At 37.3% G+C, this 18,119-nt stretch overlaps 1 protein-coding gene across 1 annotated transcript in view; it reads right to left on the bottom strand.

Annotated features, from left to right (window-relative positions):
* Positions 1 to 6,986: 6,986 nt before the first annotated feature.
* The window catches only part of LOC587653, a 24,773-nt gene continuing 13,640 nt past the window's right edge, over positions 6,987 to 18,119 (bottom strand). The window contains 6 exon segments of the mRNA XM_030977644.1: positions 6,987 to 7,309; positions 9,185 to 9,352; positions 11,285 to 11,448; positions 12,513 to 12,536; positions 12,539 to 12,644; positions 16,825 to 17,016. Of these exon segments, the coding sequence (XP_030833504.1) occupies positions 7,163 to 7,309; positions 9,185 to 9,352; positions 11,285 to 11,448; positions 12,513 to 12,536; positions 12,539 to 12,644; positions 16,825 to 17,016 (801 nt within the window). The 3' untranslated portion in view covers positions 6,987 to 7,162.

An 18,119-nucleotide genomic window follows, 5' to 3' on the forward strand; every position in this document is an offset into this window, starting at 1 on the left:
CCCTAAAATAAGATCCTAGCTCCGCGCCTGCATTAAAATATATAGCTATGATGCTGACTAAATTTAAGAAATAATTCGTATATTAATGTCGTCGAGGAAAATGACCATTTTGCGCGTATGCAAGTACTATAGATAGTCCATAGGAAAAACAATTTAGCCTTCGGCCACAGGTTTATAGGGTTGACTTTGTAGATATTGGAAATTTAATTTTGTCGGTAATTGGTGGCTACTTTTGTCGGTAATCGTTGGCCTCTACACCCCCCACTGAAAAAGGTCTAGCGACGCCCCTGCATGCGGGAAGTAACACTATGAACATCACGGACAAAGAAAGAGTACAAAATATACAGTTCCTCACAGTGGCGGATCCAGGGGGGGCCCGGGGGCCCGGGCCCCCCCCCCTTGAGAAAAAATCATGTAAAATCACGTGATTTTTACCTTTTTTGGGGGTTGGGCCCCCCCCCTGGCGCTCAAGGGGGGGGTGCAAATTGAAATTTTTTTGAGGATCAAAAAAAAAAAAATGCGATCCCCCCCCCCCCCCCCCCCCCCCCCCCCCCCCCCCCCCCCCCCCCACTGAGCGAATTTTTGGCCGGCGCGTTTTTCAAATTTTCGAGAGCAAAAAAAAAAAAAAAAAAAAAAAAAAAAAAATTGAGGATAAAAAAAAAAAATGTGCTCACTACCCCCCCCCCCCCAACTGAGCGACTTTTCGGCCGGCGCGATTTTCAAATTTTCGGGAGCAAAAAAAAAAAAAGTTGGGCCCCCTCCCCTAAGAAATCCTGGATCCGCGCCTGGTTCCTCATTCTACCCTCAACAAAAGAACATCCCTTCACTGCTATTATGTAAAAATGTGTAGAACAGGTGAATATGCGTGTGACACCTGTTCTACACATTTTTACATAATAGCAGAGAAGGGATGTTCCTTTATCTACCTGAGGAACTGTATATTTTATGCACACGCGGCATACTAGTACCTTGAGCATGAAAAGGCGTTATTTAAATATCAATATGTATGTATGTATGTATGTACTATAGATTTAGGAAAATCAAGGTTGACGCATTTTCGATCGCCGACTGAGACGACGTAACGCATGCGCAGTGCCTTAAAATGACGTCAAACGTTGCAGTCAAAGCTGTTGACGTGCAAATCGAAAAGTCCCTAATAGCGTTCGTTCCCTACACTCGACGGAAGAGTTGTATCGCCGTACAATAGACCATTTTCGTAATGTAACCAACTTAATGTATAAGTCTTTGTGAAATGCCTCAATACAAATTATTTCATTCACCTGATAAGAATAATAGTATTTCAATAGACATAATCCGACTGCACACATTATTTGATCTCGGTTGAGTGAATTCTCCCGTCCTCTTTGCCTTCCGTCTCGTTACTAAAGCGCCCTAGTGTCTGTGATACGGTGTTGTATTGAAGCCCTATATATATATATATATATATATATATATATATATATATATATATATATATATATATGTATATTAATATTTTTTTAAAAATTGTCATTGCACCATGAGCTAAATCAAGAATTTGTAATTGTTATCCCTCTTAAGCCAATTATGTGAAGTTTTAATAAGCGGTTAGTATTTGTTTCCACAATATCAAAATCGGGGGGGGGGGGCAGAGCCCCGGAAGTTCAGGGCTTTAGGCATTTAATTACGTCAGAGCATAATTATATCTAATTTGTGACACTGGCAGGTCACTAATTGGCGTGGAGTCCAGGGGGCGGAGCCCCCTAAAGCTCAGGGGTCTTAGGCATTTTATAACTGTTAGACAAGCATGCAGGGGCTCGCCTTAGAGCCCCTGGTGTGGTCGAGGGGGTGGAGCTTTGGAAACTTAGGGGTTTTAGGAATTTAATTATGGTCAGATGAGCATATTTTGATACCTTATTTGTGGCACTGGTAGGTCACTAATTGGTTTGGAGTCCAGGGGGCAGAGCCCCTAGGAGCTCAGGGGTTTTAGGCATTAAATTACCGTCAGATGAGCATCCAAGTGCCTGCCTTTGGGCCCTAGGTGAAATCCAGGGGGCAGAGCCCCCGGAAGCTCAGGGGTTTTAGGGTATTTAATCATGGTCAGATGAGCGATTTTCTTTCCTTTTTTTCTTTTTTTGGCCCCGGAAATTAGAAAATTACGTCGTCAGATATTTCGTTCAGTGGCTTAGGAGGGGGTGGGGGAAGGAACACTTTTTTGTTTGTTTCTCTCTTTAGCACACACACACAACAAAAAATATTTCCCCCTTTTTTTCCCTTTTTTTTTTGCCAGGGGGGGGGGGGGCGTCCCCTGAATCCCCCACTTGATGCGAATCTACCTGCATGTCAAGCTGTTGTAAGAAATTTAATTTTCAAGTTCATTTACAGAATTGACACTTCAGAAAATATGATTATTAAAATGTTGGTTAACCCATCGCATAGCAGTACAAGGTTCACCTCAGACTTGTGGAAGTTCTGGTTCTGAAGCTTGTTGTCACAGTCGGCAGAGGTTGGTTAGAGTAGTTTAGTTTTTGTTTCTCGTATATCCATATGTGTATCCCTCCAAGTTTTGTTCATTGTTTATGTGCATGAAAATATGTCGGTTTTTAATAATATGTTCCTCTCTTATTCTCGTTCATTGTTTATATCTACATGTAAATATGTTATATGGACCTCTGCTCTTGCAGCTGAGTCTGGAATAATGGCTTGAATTGAATTCAAAGAGTTAACTATGATGGGCATTAATAGCAAAAACAATTATATTAAAAGAGTTACCCCTGCCTATGCTACATGGACACTTTAAATATTCATTCCTAATACACACACACATTAACGTTTGTAAGATATTTAATTATTGTTATCACATGATTATTTAAAAACTATTTATTGTATAATAAATTGGCAATCTGTAATACATATAAGTGTAGAATTTGTTGTTGTACCTGGTAATGGTACTTCTTCATACGGTCCATTCGCATGTGGCAAGACTACACGCATATATATGTCATTGTACACTTCTATACACTTCTTTGGTATGTATAATTCTGCTTAGACGTCATAGTTATTCTTGTATGAAAGATGAATATAATAAATTCATGAAATTCAACGAATGTAATGAGAACAGACGAAGCGTATATAAGCAGGCATCAATGATAGGAAAGGCGAATATGTGCTTCAAAACTCAGTATAATAATACATATATTAATATTATAACCGGATAATAATACATATAATAATATTATAACCGGACATGATGGCTTAGTGGATAGAGTGCCCGCTTCATGAACGGGAGGTCGTGGGTTCGAGCCCCGGCCGAGTCATACCAAAGACTTATAACAATGGGACCTTCTGCCTTCTAGCTAGGCGCTCAGCATATTAGATTGGAGAAGGGTAGTAATAACATATTATGTTATGCAGGGCCCGCTGGAAGAACAGTTTCACAACTGAAGTGGCTACCCTGGGTTAATAAAACGTTATTATATATTATATTATTATTATATTATTATTATTATTATTATTAATAATATGTCCTGTTTACCCATGGTGAGCCCCATATGAGTATTCATATTGGCAGCTAGTGAAAACGAATTCGTTTAATCAAATTATGGAAATGCAAGCATTACTTTAAACAAACAGAACTTTGTTATTCCTAGCTCATTTTTCCTGATTGAGGAGTCATGAAAGAGCAGAAAATGAACTTTCTAGAAATGTGATTTTCTCTTTGAAATTTAGATACCGCCCGCCAAATGACTTTTTGATACCCTCTCTTTAAATTGTTCGTATCCCATGCGTGGGTAGTGAGCACTTTTTTTTTTTTTGGCCCTCGAAAATTTGAAGAAAAAAAAATCGCACCCCACCCTCCCACCTTGAGCGCCATATAGAAGATAAAAGTAACGTGTTTTTAACTGTATTTTTCCCAGGGGAAGGGGCCGCCCCCCCTCCCTGGATCCGCCACTGACCATACCAAACCATTCCCCGTTCTTGTTCCCCTCTCCTCACTTATTCTTTTCCTTTCATTTATTTTCTATTCTTAATTTGTTTCTTTCTCTCCTCTTCAACTGCTACTTTCTCTCCATTTAGGTTACTCTTTTTATTAGTGGTATCAGATTTTCGAAATCTTATCGATTTCTTGAGGTATGGAACTGTCCGCGAATTAAAGGTATGTATTATGTCCCATTTGCTGGCCAAAAATGAAAAGGTTAAATTCCAACAGCATTTGAAAGATACTACTAAATTAAAACTTCCCTCAGAATGAAAAGCCTTGAACATGTCTTTCCTAGAGAGGGATAATAACGACCATTAGTTGTAGAATCGACTCTAGAGATTGCAATCCATTTAGTAATAGTCTGATTTTCAGACCCTTGTACCGAATGGTCGTACGTTTTGTGCTGCGAGAAGATTCAATCGGTTTAATTTTGGCCATTACAAGAAGTGGGTTATTGATGTAGACAAATTCCCATGTATCCTTTACAGTTCACTTTATGTATTTTATTACCAGAGAAGAAAAAGAAGTCAGTCAGATACACAATAGTATCTGATAGTGAAGTGTAGAAACTAATCGGGTTTCCTTGCATAATTTGAACGTTAGGACACTGCTAAAGTTTACATCTCACAAATAGGACATACGAGACATATTCATAATTCCTGCAAAAATCTACAGAATTTGATGTTGGCTGCAAATGGGACATATAACCTCTAGTGTCACGTGTGAAATATTGTCATACCACCATACATACTTCTTTGCAACACAAAGTAATGTACAACAGTACAACATAACAGAAAACATCAACAATATAATTGGTGTTGAATATCCATACACAGTACAGTATATTTCATAATGGTTGAAAGTTGAGTTGTAAAAACGTCTAATTTATGAAACGTAAAATAAGGTTTTGGATAGGACAATATACATATGATTATGTGTTCTTAGTTCGCAGACCTTTAACAAATAATTAAGAATATGACATGTGATCCATTTTTGTTCATGTTCTCCACAAATTCATTAAAATCAATTAATACCAACATGAACACTGAGCGAAATCCTAGACTACAAATGGTGCAACTAGGAAATCAATCATGAAAACGGCAATATTGACATCTTAAAATTCTATGTCGCATCGGCTTGACCATACATAAACAATTGTCCACGCCACATTCAATACGTTTCTTTTTCTGCATAAGAAAACAAAAGAATTACTGATTGAAAGGTAGAGCAGGTGAGAAAATGAAAAAGAAGAGAGAGAGAGGGAGAGAGAGAGAGAGAGAAGGGGAGGTAGAAGGGGGAGGGAGAGAAAGAAACACATATAGAGAGAGAGATAGAGAGAGAGACAGAGACAGAGAGAGAAAGAGAGGAAGGGATATAAATAGAGAGAGTGATATGTATAAATAGAGAGGGGGGGGGGGGGGGGGAGGAAAAAGAGTAAGAGAGAGAGCAAGAGAGAGAGAGGGGGGGGGGGGGGGGTGGGAGAGCATGCCATCAAAGCGCCAATAAATGAGACGAGGGAAGAAAATAGGCATGTAGAGAGGAAGTGATTGTGTGGAAGAGAAGAAATAAGCATCATTTATTTTGTATAAGGGATATAATATATATATAATACTATGATTGACATCATGTATCATCTATTCCTCTACTTCTTTTGTTTTTTGTTTGTTTTATTTCTGTGGCAAATTTGAAATCATCTCCCAGGAATGGTTATTGTATATCTGTATAAATCTTATTATATCAAGGTCATAGATAAGATATCAACATAGAAACAACACTTTAATAACAGATAAAATATAATTATTATTTCATCAAATTACTATGGACAGGAAGACCAAACATTATACTTTGATTATCTGGGGCATAGGCTAATATTCCATAACTCACAAGCTCATGTGCAAGAAAAACAAACCAGGAAAAGGCACTTCTCATCTTCATATTATAAGGCATAATCTCTTGATGTCCATGTATTAATATCCTGCAGCAAAACTACAATTGTCATCACTATAGTTTTTTACTAAAATAAAGGCATACCTGTGCTTTAACAGGAGTTGGCTAAATTAAATGCTGTTTTTGCTGCTCTGAAATAATTTCAATCTTAGAATTTCCATTGGCATTTTATTCTTAGTTCCTCAGAAAATAAAACAAAGGATTCACATAAGTTATACTTTACCATATCTGAATTCCTTAGCATATCACATTAATTAAAGGTAATACAAAGTTTTGGGAAATTAATATCTTGACCTTGAGAGGGAGCTATACAACATAAAGAGTTTATTATTCATAATTTCATAACTTTAGACTCGATTTCAACCGCGACAACGATCAATGTATATTGTAGGGACGCATATGCTTCCAATATGTTAATTTGAACCAAATTCATGACCCCATACCAAAACTTTGTAATACCTTTAAACATTGGTTACTATCCAATAACCACCGGCCACCATAATATAAATAAATAGCTATAATAGCTATTAAAAGTTCAACAAGAAGCATATTTGTAATCATAATACGTCTACAGTGATTTTAATGAAATGATTTTGTAATTACACAAAACAGAAATTGATAAACACCAGTTTTATACCAAAGTAGTATTGCTCTTTATATATAGAAGGAAAGACAGATTGAAGTACTGTGGATATAAGTACATTGAGATAGACTCTATTTAACTATGTTTCCATTAGATTCAATATACATGTATTATATGGCTAGATGATGAAAGGTGATGAATTTAACCTTTTCATTTTGTTGGCCTTCAAATGAGACATGTCACCTTTAAGCACACTGATAGAGTTCCAAATAACTCAATCAGTTGTCCACAATCTTCACTTCTAACTCTAGCACAATGCAGGGTAAATGATCATAACATAGAGTCTACAAATATATGACAAAGTTAAAGATTCCAAAATAAAAACCTCTCCTTATATGGAAGACAATTTACAAGTATACTGAGAACAATGGGGTAAAAAATGATTTTGAAATACAGTGGAGCCTCGTTAAATAAATGTCTATGATACCATGGCAACTACCTTGTTATATCAGGGTAAAAAAACGAAAATATATAAAGAGCTGGTATCAGTGAAATTACCTTGTTCTAACAGATACCTTGTTCTATCTAAGCTCTTTATACTGAGGTTCAACTGTTCATTGATTTCTGATATTCCAGCACAAATAAAATAAGATGGATGAAAAGAATTATAGTTATAACTCATCATGCATCTCATCTGATGTAGGACCGCTAGGCATATCAAGTATCCTTGCAAAATCTTTGAAGTATTCCACGTCCATCTCTTCGATTTCTTCTCTTGTAAGATACCCTTTGTTCTCATGATCGAAAATCCGGAAAGCCTGAAAAGAAGAGATGAAAACAGAGTGTTTATTTCCTTTCCAGTAACTATTTAACTCTTTGCCTGCTTTGGTCACTGGATGGAACAACCTGTAGACTGTTAACAGATGAATGTTGTCACATGAACAGGTATTACACATTGGAAATCAGACCCCATTCTCACTCACTTCCTCGACCGGTCTACATTACAGTGATCTAACGATGAGATTGAGGACACAAACGTGCAAGGAAGCGTATGTTTGTTAAGGAAGCAATATTGATGTTTTTTCAATGGATTCTCAACAATCATCGATATCACCATACATGGCTGGAGGAATGATTTCAAAGAAATACTATGAAATGGTCACTACTTAAAATGTTGTTTAAATAAATAATGGGGGGGGGGGGGGGAGGGGGGAGACTGTTTCAATGTTCAATCTGAATTCTGAATGAATCTATTATCATTTCATGATTTAACACATAACGTGAAAACATGGGCGATCACCCAAAGATGACTGCCATTCTCAAGAGCAACCCCCCCCCAAAAAAAGGGGGGGGGGGGGAAACAACTACCAGTACTTTTGGTACCAAATTATGTGGCTCTGTGACCCTTGACCTTTGACCTACGTGCTCCAAAATCTAATCAGATTGTCTTCCTATGGTGATACACACTATCATTAAGTTTGAAGTTTAAATCTCCAGTGGTTCTTGAGATATTATGATAACAATCTCAATGTATGGAATTTCATAAGTTGACCTCTGTGACCCTTGACCTTTGACCTACGTGCTCCAAAATCTAATCAGATCGTCTTCCTATGGTGATACATACTATCCTTAAGTTTGAAGTTTTTACATCTCCAGTGGTTCTTGAGATATCATGATAACAATCTCAATGTATGGAATTTCATAAGTTGACCTCTATGACCCTTGACCTTTGACCTACGTGCTCCAAAATGTAATCAGATTGTTTTCCTATAGTGATACACACTATCACTAAGTTTGAAGTTTAAATCTCCAGTGGTTCTTGAGATATCATGATAACAATCTCAATGTATGGAATTTCATAAGTTGACCTCTGTGACCCTTGACCTTTGACATACGTGCTCCAAAATCTAATCAGATCGTCTTCCTATGGTGATACATACTATCCTTAAGTTTGAAGTTTAAATCTCAAATGGTTCTTGAGATATCGCGCTAACAAACTCAATACAAGGAATTTCATAAGTTGACCTCTGTGACCTGTGACCTTTGACCTACGTACTCCAAAATCTAATCAGATCGTCTTCCTATGGTGATAAATACTATTCCCGAGTCTTAAGTTTAAATCTTAAATGGTTCTTGAGATATTGTGATAACGGTCAAACGGGACGGACGTATGGACGGACGTACGGACGGACAACCCGAAAACATGATGCCTCCGGCACCACCTTCGGTGGCGGAGGCATAACAAACGCTGTGTTTAACCATGTTTTATGTGGACAAGCCTTTGGGCCACATCAAATGAACTCATACCTCCTAATATTACACTTAATGCATGATAAAACAAAACGCTGTGTTTAACTATGTTATATGTGGACAAGCCTTTAGGCCACATTAAATGAACTCATACCTCCTAATATTACACTTAATGCATGATAAAACAAAACGCTGTGTTTAGCCATGTTTTATGTAAACAAGCCTTTGGGCCACATTAAATGAACTCATACCTCCTAATATTACACTTAATGCATGATAAAACAAACGCTGTGTTTAACTATGTTATATGTGAACAAGCCTTTAGGCCACATCAAATGAACTCATACCTCCTAATATTACACTTAATGCATGATAAAACAAACGCTGTGTTTAACTATGTTATATGTGAACAAGCCTTTAGGCCACATTAAATGAACTCATACCTCCTCTGCCTCTGGGAAGTCCATTTCTCTTGAGACTTGTCCATCTTCCATTGTCATGTCGATGAGGTAATACTTGAATTGCTCAAATTTGAGCTGATTTGCCTCTCCCAAGACGCTGAGGAAACTGTCTCTCAGACTTTCAGGGTTCATATAACCCATCTCAATCACCTTCAAGACAGACAGAGGAAAAAGAAAAACAGATTAACAAATGCCATCAGGAGTTAAAGCTTTACTTGAGATATAAAATGAAACTCTATTTTAATACAAGCTCAATGGCTCAAGTAATACTTATACAATGTTTATACATATGTAGTATAAGGTTGTTTTTTTTATTAGCAAATTGTTAACAAAATACATGTATAAAGAGAGGTTTAAAATTAAAAGTTAAACAACCTATTGAATAATGAAATTAACCTAGCAACCTTTATTAGTATTTTCATTCTTGATGAGACAGTCTAACCTGATCTGAAGTGAGTTTCAATAAAAGCGGAAAAGTGGGGAAACAGATCAGTGAAAGTTTGAGCAAATCTGATGAAAAATAAGGAAGTTGTGAATATTTGAAGTCTTAATCAATCACAAACACAAATCGGGCACACTGCAACGTATCTTGTGAGGTCCCCTTCCATTTGCTTTGTACACAAAATCTTAAATTTCCCTTTTATCTGAAGAAAACATAATATCATACATGTTCCCTTGGTATAATTATTCCACAAGGTTTCTACAGAATCCCTGTTAAAAAAAAAAGGAAAATTATATTAATTCCTTCATCAGCTATTAAGAAAAAAGATGATAATTTTATGATTTTTGTGTGTAGAGATAAAATGGGAGAGGACCTCAGAAAATATGTCATATTGCCAATATGTGTTTGATAGAATACAATTCCAACTAGATGGAATTTTGACTGCGCGCAGTCGAAAATGATGCCTCCGCCATAGAGCAATTTAAACAAGTTTGAAGTGAAAATTCTCCAGTGGTTCTTGAGATATCGCGATAACGATCTCAATGTATGGAATTTCATAAGTTGACCTCTGTGACCCTTGACCTTTGACCTACGTGCTCCAAAATCTAATCAGATTGTCTTCCTATGGTGATACACACTATCACTAAGTTTGAAGTTTAAATCTCCAGTGGTTCTTGAGATATCATGATAACAATCTCAATGTATGGAATTTCATAAGTTGACCTCTATGACCCTTGACCTTTGACCTACGTGCTCCAAAATCTAATCAGATTGTTTTCCTATAGTGATACACACTATCACTAAGTTTGAAGTTTAAATCTCCAGTGGTTCTTGAGATATCATGATAACAATCTCAATGTATGGAATTTCATAAGTTGACCTCTGTGACCCTTGACCTTTGACATACGTGCTCCAAAATCTAATCAGATCGTCTTCCTATGGTGATACATACTATCCTTAAGTTTGAAGTTTAAATCTCAAATGGTTCTTGAGATATCGCGCTAACAAACTCAATACAAGGAATTTCATAAGTTGACCTCTGTGACCTTTGACCTACGTACTCCAAAATCTAATCAGATCGTCTTCCTATGGTGATAAATACTATTCCCGAGTCTTAAGTTTAAATCTTAAATGGTTCTTGAGATATTGTGATAACGGTCAAACGGGACGGACGTACGGACGGACAACCCGAAAACATGATGCCTCCGGCACCACCTTCGGTGGCGGAGGCATAAAAATTCTTATTCTTTATCAGATTTTGCTGAAATTTTCATAATCTAGTTCTCTCATTTTTCTACTTTTATTAAAACCAACCAAATACCGGTATTAGGGTAGGGTTCCCCTTCAAGCACAAGGGACTCAACAATATTATATCCACATTTAAAGTACATGATGTTCTAAACTTGCTTTCCCATAAGTGGGGGGGGGGGGGGGGGGGGGGGTGCCCTGTGCCCCCCTTGGAGTCAGGTGCCCCAAGAGGATTGTATCAGATTCCCTATCAAATCATGTTTGAGCCCATAACACACCCCTGATATATTGCCAACTAACACAATGCGATATACAAAGATGTGAAATATACAGCATCATGTAACAGAAACCTGGATGTGCCACTGTGCAAGGATGCATCCTAAAACACTCACTTTATCTCCCTTCTTATAGGTCCATAGAACTCTGACTTCATCAAGACTGGTATAGGTATTTACAATGTCTCTGCTACAGTCAGAGTCATCAAATGTTGGCAAAGATGTGAAGAGAATGGTGCCTGATATACTCCTGCCATGAGCCCGAACCTGATGCAGATAGCCTTTTTTTTAAAGGAAGAAGAAGATAAAAGAGAAAATAATAGTACAGTGCCACAACAAGGTGACATTAGATCTATCATACATTCATATCATAAAATCATAACACAAAAGTAACAACAGTATGAATTCAAAAGAAAAATAATAAAATACCTCTACAGACTATCATAGGTTTTTCCTCAGAAATCAAACCTTTTTCAATCCAGTCCTCTGCGCATGCCCATAATTAACATTAACAATAACAAACATGAATACGTATAAGATTTGTAACAATAGAAACAATCAGCTTTTTATGAAAAAAAGGAGCTTAATCAAGGAAAAAGGGTCAAATATATTTGAAAAGCACTCTGCACAAAGATGACAGATGCATCGCCTCATTTCAATATCATGATTACTTAGTTACTCATTATTATCAACATTGCACTGATTCATACTGACTTAAAGCCCCACTACACTACTTGTAGCTACTTGGGCCCTGTATATAGCAAACAATGCCTAAGCGATACCCGTTGGTCCCCCATGGGCCTTTAAAAAAAATGTTAATTGAGAGCTGATTTGATAGATAACCACTTGTCAGTGACCGCGCAGGGAGGTCTTTCCCTCCTGCCCCAACTATAGTGCAAATAGGCTTTAATATCTACACCTAACATTTACATGTTTTTTTGTTTTTTTTTATTTCATTTTTTCAAACTCAATTAATTATGATTTAATAAACAAAGACATGTTTGTTTGTAATATTTAATATCATATACAACAACATAGCATTTTAAACCGCTATGTGGTGATCAATAGGGTTCAAAATGGGTAGTGTAATATTCAATTTTATTAATTTCGTAAAATACAAAGATATAATAATATGATAAAATTGTGCTTGGGAAATCGCATTAAAAATCCAGCGGCTTGCAATAAAACGATTCCCCTTGCTATCAAATAAAGAATACAAAGCACAAAACAAAACAAAAATCATTAGCAAAGGTTTGGCAGTGGGATATAACCCTTATAATGAGTTAGGAAAAAAAATGACTTTCTTTTAACTTTCTTTCTTTAAAATAAAAATGAATGTTCTGACCTGCAGGGATATAGATACAATCCCGGGGTTAAGAGTGGCCCAAGTCCACTGAACCTTAGCTACATCAGGATGCTGGAACATATTGATCATATCAACATCCAGAGAAGAAAATCCAGAACCTACAAAGAAAGTCTATCACAAAGAACAGAAACAGGGAGAGGAAGAGAGTAATAATAAAAAATAATGATAATATTTGGTTCTTGTATAGCACGTATCACAGTATATAACGTCTCTATGTCCTTCCAAAGAGCTTTGAACATTATTACCCTTGCTTTAGCTCCGGCAGCAGTGATCAGTGCACAGTGTGCATTTCAAGGAATAATCCTACCAGGTACCCATTTTTACCTCAACTGGGTCGAGTGTGGCAAATGTAGATTGATATCTTGCCAAAGGTGCCACGGCAGGACTTGAACCGCGGACCTTGTGATCCACAGTCTGGTGACATATCCAATCGACCCCGTCACAATGTGGATGCTGTAGGATATATATTAGTCCCATTTACACATCCCATACACTATTTTGAAAAATCATTGTTTTTTTTGGACTGCGATATTGGAAAAACCCATTCAAAAACCTTTGGTGTGTGCTGTAATTGCCACTCATCGATTTTTTAATGAGAAGTGAGCATGCTCAACTTTTCTGCAGAAGCGCAGAGAGTCACGTGACCAAAAAACAGAATCGTACCGAACTTTGCTTTTAAACTGCAAAAATCTGTGAAACTTTGGCAGGTGTTAAAAAAAACCTTACTCCAGAGGGGGATCTTTTTTTCCCGCTGTTTTGTCGTGTTTGAAATGGAAGTTGAGAACAGTCAATAATTCTTACTTGCCGTGTAAACGCAGCTTTGATCATGATAAATGTAAGCTTCATCAGAGTGAGAGGTAATCTTGAGATTCCCCATGTTATAGCTAATTAATTTCAAGCTTCTACCCAGGGTTGGCATATTTCCCGCTTCGGAGGCTTATTTCCCGGACGCCGGGAAATAAGCGGTGTTTACCGGTATTTACCGTTTTTTACCGGTATTTACCACTTTTTACCGGGAAATACCAGGAAATAAATTTTTCCACTCACTTGTTCATAAGGATTGTCCAATTTTGAACATAATAACAATGGTGGTGAGTATGGTTGCTCTTGTGTGTACTATTTGTGTGTGTGTGTTTGTTCGTGTGTTTGTCTATGTCTGTAATTATGTAATGCTGGAAAAAAATACAGGAAAAAGATACCAAATATACACCTAATCTAGATATGATGTTCTTCATTAAAGGGAACCAAAACCTTCATACTAAGTTACTTTTATTGTAAAGTTTAAGATATTTGAATAAAATCAGTGAAAAATTGAACAAAATCGGGCAAGGAATAAGGAAGTTAAAGCTTTTTAAAATGACTAGTCACTAGAGGGCGATATTCAATTTGATGACATCATTTGTGGACAACTCTCCATGCCAATCTCAATTCTTTCGTTTTTTCCTATTTATTTGTGTTCTTGATTGGATTTTATAACATGTGAAGTAGAATATCATTTTGCATTCTATTATCTCAATCACAAGAAAGAAGGAAAAACATGAAATTTGATGTACAAAAGGAATGGAGAGTTGTCCACAAATGATGTCATCAAATTGAATATTGCCCTCTAGTGACTAGTCATTTCAAAAAGCTTTAAAGGTAAAGACTAGTATTGGAAACGCCCCAATTTCAAAAAATGAAATGGAAGCTCTTATTACCAATCATGTGAAAGAATATGTTTTGAATATTACATGATGATAAAAATTTTGACGGGAAACCGCCTACTAATTGATATAATTGGTAAATTAGTGTATCTCTCGCCTGTTGAGAGATATGGAATGCATGTGTCGCGCACATGTGTGTAGTCCCATATACATCTTTCTGTGTACAGTGCTTCTAACTTTATGAAGACTTGGCCAAATTTCTTATCATTTTGATGATTCCAGAACCTTGCAGTACATCTATGCTAGATGATCAACCTTTTCTGATCGATTTCACAACGTTTCTTTCACAATGCAATCGCATGACCATAACTGATCTTTAGCTTTAACTTCTTTATTCCTTGCCCGATTTTGTTCAAATTTTCACTGATTTTATTCACATATCTTAAGCTTTAGAATAAAAGTAACTTGTATAAAGGTTTTGGTTCCCAGTTGCTAATTACCATATTCATGAATACCTATTAATTAGCATATGAACAAAATGCCATTTGTTTTGGTGTGTACATGTATGCAGTGAGGATTTTATAAATCTGTTTGTGTGTTCCTACTATGAGTATTGTGCTGCTAATTATTTCAGAACAATATTTTCAATTATGAGGCTAAAAACAAGTAAAATTATTAATAAATAGAGAATTAAAATCATATTTCCTGTTTTTTACATATTTACCGGACGCGCATCTTATTTACCGGACAGTATTTACCGGTAATTACCGCCACCGGTATTTACCGCCCAACCCTGCTTCTACCACTGCCTCATTTTGATATGGTTATGAAATTGAATGTATTTTGAATTAATTATTACCTTGGCTTTTAATAGAAAGTAGCATAGATGATAGATCATACCTAAATATCTTCAGAAAGTTAATCAATGTTTAGTATTGGGTATATTACTAATTGGCATATTGTGAGGAGAATTATCTAGATTAATGACTACGGTAATTTCAAGATCAGTAGTGCAGCATGGTTCCAATTAACTAGATAGATGATGTACGATTGCCATTATAGATTGAACAGTTAACAAGGTAAAATTAATAAATGCAATAATTAAATTTGCTTTAGATGGATCCAGAACTAATAAGTCCATCCATCAATATCAAATGTCAAATAAGTGATTGTCTGATATGATAGACCACCATCTAGCCACTTCATTTCTTTGTGAATTACCAATAAAAACTAATATCTTGACAGCAGTTCAAATCATCAATAGACATCACTCAGATAACAATGAATCTATGTGTGCCTCAGAACATATGTTCTAGATAGATGGCGCAATATAAATGCCTATTACTATATTATCATCAATACCGGAACACATCAATCAGTTGACAGTTAAACAAACCAAATTTGTGATGTCAATGGTTATTATGTTATAAAAAAGGCAACAGTGTTCTTTAATGTATGCGCATGTATAAAACCACAATTAAAATGTCTACTGGGCAAGACTAGGCAAGTCATTGTGTGCCCATAATAGGGTAATGAACATAACTAACTCTGAACGTATCATCATTTTCTATTTGATCTGATCCAAGCTACTATCAACTTAATACAGTCAAACTAACATCTGCACTGGCATTAATTGTTTGAACAATTGTCATTTATGAGCTATCAGGGGTAAACAATTTGACTGTAAAAGCTTGTTTCATTGCTAAATTGGACTTTAAGTGACTAAATCACACCTTGGCTGGCCTAATAGGATTAAACTTTACAATGAGGGTACATGTTCTAATGGGAACCTGGTGGTCTCTGTGTATAAGCCTATAGGACCTATACATTCAGTAGTTAACGGGTTAAAGGGGGACAAAAGAAACGAAAGCCATGGAGGCACAGATCCTTCTACCCAAGACACACTTGCTCAATCCCAGCATGGGGAGTTCATGTGATCTAAGGTCCTCCTTAAATTAAAAGTTGGGCTCTCAGTGCAATACACTGATTCCAATTGAGCGCCCTCTGTTGTCAAGATTTTACCAGTATTTCAAAGACTTAACGTGCATTGAAAATGAATAAAGTTTTTTTTTTACGAAGTAGATGCGGTAGAGTAAGTTCCCATCAGCCATCGTTGGTCTGACCTTTTTCTTCTTCTTGATTTTGAAGGCAAGTGATTAGTTACATTCTTTAAATTGAAAATTAGATATAGGAGGAAGGACAAAAAGAATCTTGAAACATGTACAATTTTCTCTTTCAATCTCTCCATCTCTCTATCTCCCTCCCCTCCACTCTCTCTCTCTCTCTCTCTCCCCTACCGCCCTCCCTTGCTTGCTTGCTCACTCCCTCCTTCCCTCCCTCTTTCCTTCCCTGCCTGCCTCCCTCCCTGCCTCCCTGCCTGCCTCCCTGCCTCCCTCCCTCCCTCCCTGCGCCCATGCCTCCCTGCCTGCCTCCCTGCCTGCCTCCCTCCCTGCCTCCCCGCCTCCCTCCCTCCCTCCCTGCGCCCATGCCTCCCTGCCTGCCTCCCTCCCTGCCTCCCTCCCTGCCTCCCCGCCTCCCCGCCTCCCTCCCTCCCTGCGCCCATGCCTCCCTGCCTGCCTCCCTACCTTCCTCTTTCCTTCCCTGCCTGCCTGCCTCCCTTTCTCTCTCTAGCCATCTAATGCTCTTACCTTTTCAGCCATCTCTAAATACTTCGCAAACTTGGGGTGTATCATGATGAAGTTCTTTTTTCCAGAGAGCAGGCAATGTAGGTTATGGTCGGCATCATAGTGGATGACTGATGCTGTCCCTCCACTGCTGATCCATAGGTTAGTCTCCTGGATAAACCTCTTGAAGGTACCACACAGCAGACTCTTGGGTACCTTGACAAAACAAATCACAATGACAGAGATACAGAGCAGTGGATGCAAAAATAATTATGATAAGTTATTCAGTATTCATCTTGATACTTAAAGTGACTTGGTAACATTACCTCAGATTCTCAAACAAAATCCTAGATGAAGCTCATGCTCTATCATAATTATAAACCATAGCTAGGTCAGTCAGGAATCCCATGACTTTTACAAGACGATTGCCTGTCTGATTACCAAGATATTAATGATTCGAAATCAAAATTTCATTTTTAGTTTTCCTAACTGTTTTTATAACACTACAGTTTATGGGGGGAAAAAACTGGTCACTCAAAGATTTGTATTTTTTTGGAGGCACTTCATGAAGCCCAATTTGGAATTTCAAGAACTACATGTAAGACAAGCTAAACAAAAATTTAGATCCATTATCAACTTGGAGAGTTGGAACACCTATGTCAAGCGGGTAGGATATAACTGCATAAATTTCCTAATCCTCCATTGCATTTTTCTAAAAATTTACTGACCTGCTTATCTCTTAAAGGTTTCCTTTTCTTAGAGCCAGTTTGGCAAGTTCCTCATCAGTCTTAATGTTCACACAATTCTTTAGATACAGTTAACTGTGAATTAGTCAAATCTGTTCAAATAGTTTGACTTATCATACCACCATGCAAACCTTCAAACATCATCTCATTCATATATGTGTTCTTTAAGTTTTGTTAAAGCTAATTTAGTATCAGGGTAGACAATTCTTTTATGACCAGAAATGGGGTATAATACAAAGCTTGTGTGAGGTAAATTACATTCTTTCTATTAATTTGTGCATAATCTTGTGCCGATGAGCAATTATGGCATGTTTGTTAACTCATAGCCTGCCATAAGGACGCATGCACGCTATCGTTATACTGCTTTGTACATGCGAGAGAGCTTTCGCTTGAGTGCCATGTGCGTGCAATGCAGCATTCGTAATACCAGTTATTGTTCATGCTCATTGGACTGTGCTGTGCATTTTGCACTCGCTATTCAAAGAACCATCGTGTTAATCAGATTATCTCCAAAACAACCTGGCACGGGGGGATTTGGGGCTTGGCACAATGGGGATTAGCCCTGTGGCATGT

This window comes from Strongylocentrotus purpuratus, unplaced genomic scaffold (genome assembly GCF_000002235.5).
Source record: "Strongylocentrotus purpuratus isolate Spur 01 unplaced genomic scaffold, Spur_5.0 spur5_scaffold_1, whole genome shotgun sequence".
Taxonomy (NCBI): Eukaryota; Metazoa; Echinodermata; class Echinoidea; order Camarodonta; family Strongylocentrotidae; genus Strongylocentrotus; species Strongylocentrotus purpuratus.